The 3,865-nt window shown below is 29.6% G+C and overlaps 1 protein-coding gene across 1 annotated transcript in view; it reads left to right on the top strand.

Annotated features, from left to right (window-relative positions):
- Positions 1–209: 209 nt before the first annotated feature.
- The window catches only part of LOC106466121 (calpain-C-like), a gene marked incomplete at its 5' end in the record, with an annotated part of 23,728 nt that continues 20,072 nt past the window's right edge, over positions 210–3,865 (top strand). Inside the window, 5 exons of the mRNA XM_013926359.2 lie at positions 210–286; positions 1,207–1,281; positions 1,784–1,875; positions 2,092–2,169; positions 2,593–2,765. Coding sequence (XP_013781813.2) covers positions 210–286; positions 1,207–1,281; positions 1,784–1,875; positions 2,092–2,169; positions 2,593–2,765 — 495 coding nt within the window. The remainder of the gene's footprint in view (positions 287–1,206; positions 1,282–1,783; positions 1,876–2,091; positions 2,170–2,592; positions 2,766–3,865) is intronic.

The raw sequence follows: 3,865 nt of genomic DNA, 5'->3' as shown, positions 1-3,865 counted from the left end.
TAAATGAAACTTTGAGCAAAGAAATATATAAAACTGTATGTCGTTTGTCGTTCATTGGAAGTTAAGCCTGCCAGAAGCTCAGCAATAAGTCTGAGGGTTTATAACGCGAACAACTAAGTTTTGATACCCATGGTGAACAAAAAAACAAATATTTGATGGAATGAATTCAGAAGTTTAAAACAAAGTGATAAGCAATGTACGCAAAAAAGACATTTACTCTTGTGACTTTTGTCTTAATCGTAGACATTCTCGAGAGCGTGTTTTTATACATATTCTGCCATTTCTGGTCAGTATCAATATCATGTCACGTCCTATAGTGTATTGATAAGAATGTTTTATATACCTTCTATAATTTTGCATAAGGCTAAGGTCAGTTTGATATTATATACAGATGTTTGTACGTTTTGTTTTGAGAATAAATTAAATATTTCACTTTTTCTTAAATTGCCTTTTTTTATTAGCATGAAATGTAAATGATAGGATAGTAAGTGTTCAGTAAATTACCTTTTTTATTAGCATGAAATGTAAATGATAGGATAGTAAATATTCAGTAAATTTTATTTGTAGAATTTTTTTCTAAGTTCTCAAGCACTAAGCAAAGACTGTTTACAACCCACTATGTATTGTGAAGTACATATAAAAAAATCATTAGAATTTTAAAATATCCTCTAAATTTATGGATGTTATCTTTGCTACTAACATTTAAAAAACTGAATATTTTTGCTGTCGCATTTAGTACAAACTGGAATGCTGCAAGTTTGATTAAAAAAATCCCTTGATACAACAATAATTGTGCATAGTTTTGAATTTATTTCACTAAATTGTTATATTTCAGAAAATGCAGCAATTAATAAGAAATCCTTGTTAGTAGTTATTTAAAACTTTGTGAAAATATATTTTTTGTATAGTATTTAAAAATGGTTCACTTAGTAAATGACTGTAATTGAAAATATATACAGTTTAATGAAGTAAATATGGTACTATAAGTTTATTATACTTGGAATGTTTTATTTATTTTTCATAAGATAGCAGCACCATTACAACTTGTATTTTTCATCATTTCATCCTCATAGTATGTGGCACAAGCATTACTGAATGATATGGAAAAATTGATAGATTTGATTTACTTGTAACAACCTTGTGTTTTATTTTGATATGTGCTTTAGGGAACCATGTTTTATGATGTTTTTTTACTTGATTTCTCAGGGAAGAAACCAACCAGAAAAACTGGCTAATGGTATTTTACTCACTGTAAACTACAGGATTATGGCTGTTGAAAAGGTGTGTATTTTTTATAATATAAATTTTTTTTAAACAAACAAATTTATGCCTATTGTAACATGTCCAGGTGGTTAGGGCCCTCTACTCGCAATTTGCGGGTCACGGGTTCGAATCCCCCATCACACCAAACAAGCTAAAATCAGATTTTGATACTTGTGGTAGGCACAGCACAGATAGTCCATTGTGTAACTTTGTGCTTAACATCAAACAGATGAAGGGGCTTTTTGAAGTCAACAACACAGTGTGATGATAGTAATCCAAGATATGTAATTTTTTAAAAATGAGAAAATCAAGTTTTTATATATTTTTTATAGATAATATATATATATATATATATATACCTATATATTTTAAAGTGAAATGCTAAAACATTTCTTATTCAAATTTAAGGAGGAGGTAGATAAGGATAATTTTGTTCCACGTGTGTAACATCTGTTCTTATGTATTAAATTATACACATAAAAGAAACATAAATTTAAATAATTATAATTTTATAAATTAGGTGGAGCTAGTGAATAGCGATCAAATTCTGTTGGTTAAGCTCAGAAATCCACTTGGAACAAGTTCAGACTATGTGGGAAGCTGGTCTCAAGAGTAAGTATTACATTACTCATTATCAAGCAGTGTTGAAAGGACTGTTCTAAACTGTTTATAAGAGGTTGGATGAATAAAGCAGAAATAAAACATATGATCACATTACTTGAAATTAGACTATGTACAATGTATGCTTTGTACTAGTTGTTTTGGTACACTATAAGTTGACGAAGTACTTAAGATATCAGAAAAATTATGAGCTATTTTTTCTTGTAGTTCATCAGAGTGGAATAAAGTTTCCCCAGAAGAAAAACATAAGTTAGTTTATAGACATCTTGGTGATGGAGAGTTTTGGTGAGTAGTCTATTAAGTGTTCTAAGTAAAAAATATGTGACAATATTTATATGAAAATAACAGAAATTATTGTGTTCCCTTAATTGATCTAATTAAATCTTATTTTTTTAATAGTATGTGATGTTTGCTGTCTATTTCTTTAAACCACTTGAATTGAAACTGCTAAAAATAAAAGTAGATAATATGAAAACAAGATACAACACCCTAAAATATTTTAATTGGTATACTGAATTAGGATTCATATGAACACAAACATTTTGAAAGAAAGAAATGATTGATATCTTGTAAATGTATATGCATGAGATAATGTATGAGTGGTTGTTAATTAAGTGCATGTTTATCAATGTACTGTACAGATATTTAGATGGGATGAGACATATCATAAATATAATTTACCAGTTCTGTTGAACTTTTCTCATTCAGGATGAATTATCAAGACTTTGTGAAAACTTTCACAAGTTTAGAAGTTGTAAATTTAGATACAGAAACAAGTAAAGATGAGCCTACTTTACGGACTAAAATTCCATGGCACATGAAACTCTGTCATGGACACTGGCATCGAGGAGTTTCTGCAGGTGGATGCAGAAATAATACAGGTATGTTTTATTTATGTTATTACAGCTAAAAAAAAATATCACGAATTAAAAAAGTTTCTAAAGACAAAGACTTAATCCAATGCTGAAAATGTAACTTTCAGTATGTGGGTCAAACCAGAACAACTATACAGAAATGGTTTAATGACTACAAATCTTCAATCAACATGAACAAAGAACTTTTGATCACAAAACACTTTAACATGCTTGGCCACACTCTTGAAGACATTAAACTGTCAGGCACAGAGACAAATTTTACATCAAATAGAAATAGGAAAATTAAATCATCTACAAATACTACTAAAACTTGGTAGGTATTTTGATTATAGAGATGTAAGTGGCAAGGTGGGTTTTTCAGATAGCGGCAGCATGTTGATGAGAATTAAGACTGAATGGTGCAAGATTATAAGGGATCTGGATTAACGAGGAGTATTTGATTATGGATAGTGTGGTTCAATTAGCTATTGAATTCATATCAAGATAGTTGGAATAGCTGTGATTAAAGAAGCTTGCTGGATAGCACTGTTAAATACTGTAATGCTGAATGGCATCAGTTTTGATGCTGGGATTGTTGGGCTTCGTATACCTCTTAAGAAAAATAATTCCAGAACGAAATATGTACTTAAATTTACTTTGTACTATTATCCATATTTTTATTCATGTTTTGATTTCTCTATATTGGTATTATTTCCTATATGTTGCCTCACATTATCATTTTCTCTAATTCCCAGCCCCTTTTGTTTTTTATTTTTCTATTATTACTTTTATGTCTCTCATGTAATGTACACATTTCTTTTGTACAAGCTAAACCTGACACAATTGTCTCCAGTTATGATTGGCTAGGCTTCAAGGCCAATTCATCTGGAATATCTGTCGATATCTGTTCTTATATATTGCATTGTACTCACTAATCATCACCTTTTATTCTCCTGAAGAAGAATAGTCTACTATTCAAAAATGCTTGAGTTTTGGGTCTTTTTTGGTAATTTTAAAGTACCATAACTTAACATAACATTTTGGGTCAACATGGGACCTATTGCTTCAAATTGGCCATTCCATCCTCTAAACTAAATTAAAATAATTAAAAAATAATAATCTTAAAG

Source organism: Limulus polyphemus, unplaced genomic scaffold (genome assembly GCF_000517525.1).
Source record: "Limulus polyphemus unplaced genomic scaffold, Limulus_polyphemus-2.1.2 Scaffold2157, whole genome shotgun sequence".
Classification (NCBI taxonomy): Eukaryota; Metazoa; Arthropoda; class Merostomata; order Xiphosura; family Limulidae; genus Limulus; species Limulus polyphemus.
Note: the sequence above shows the minus strand (reverse complement) of the source record. Positions and strands in the feature narration are given on the sequence as shown.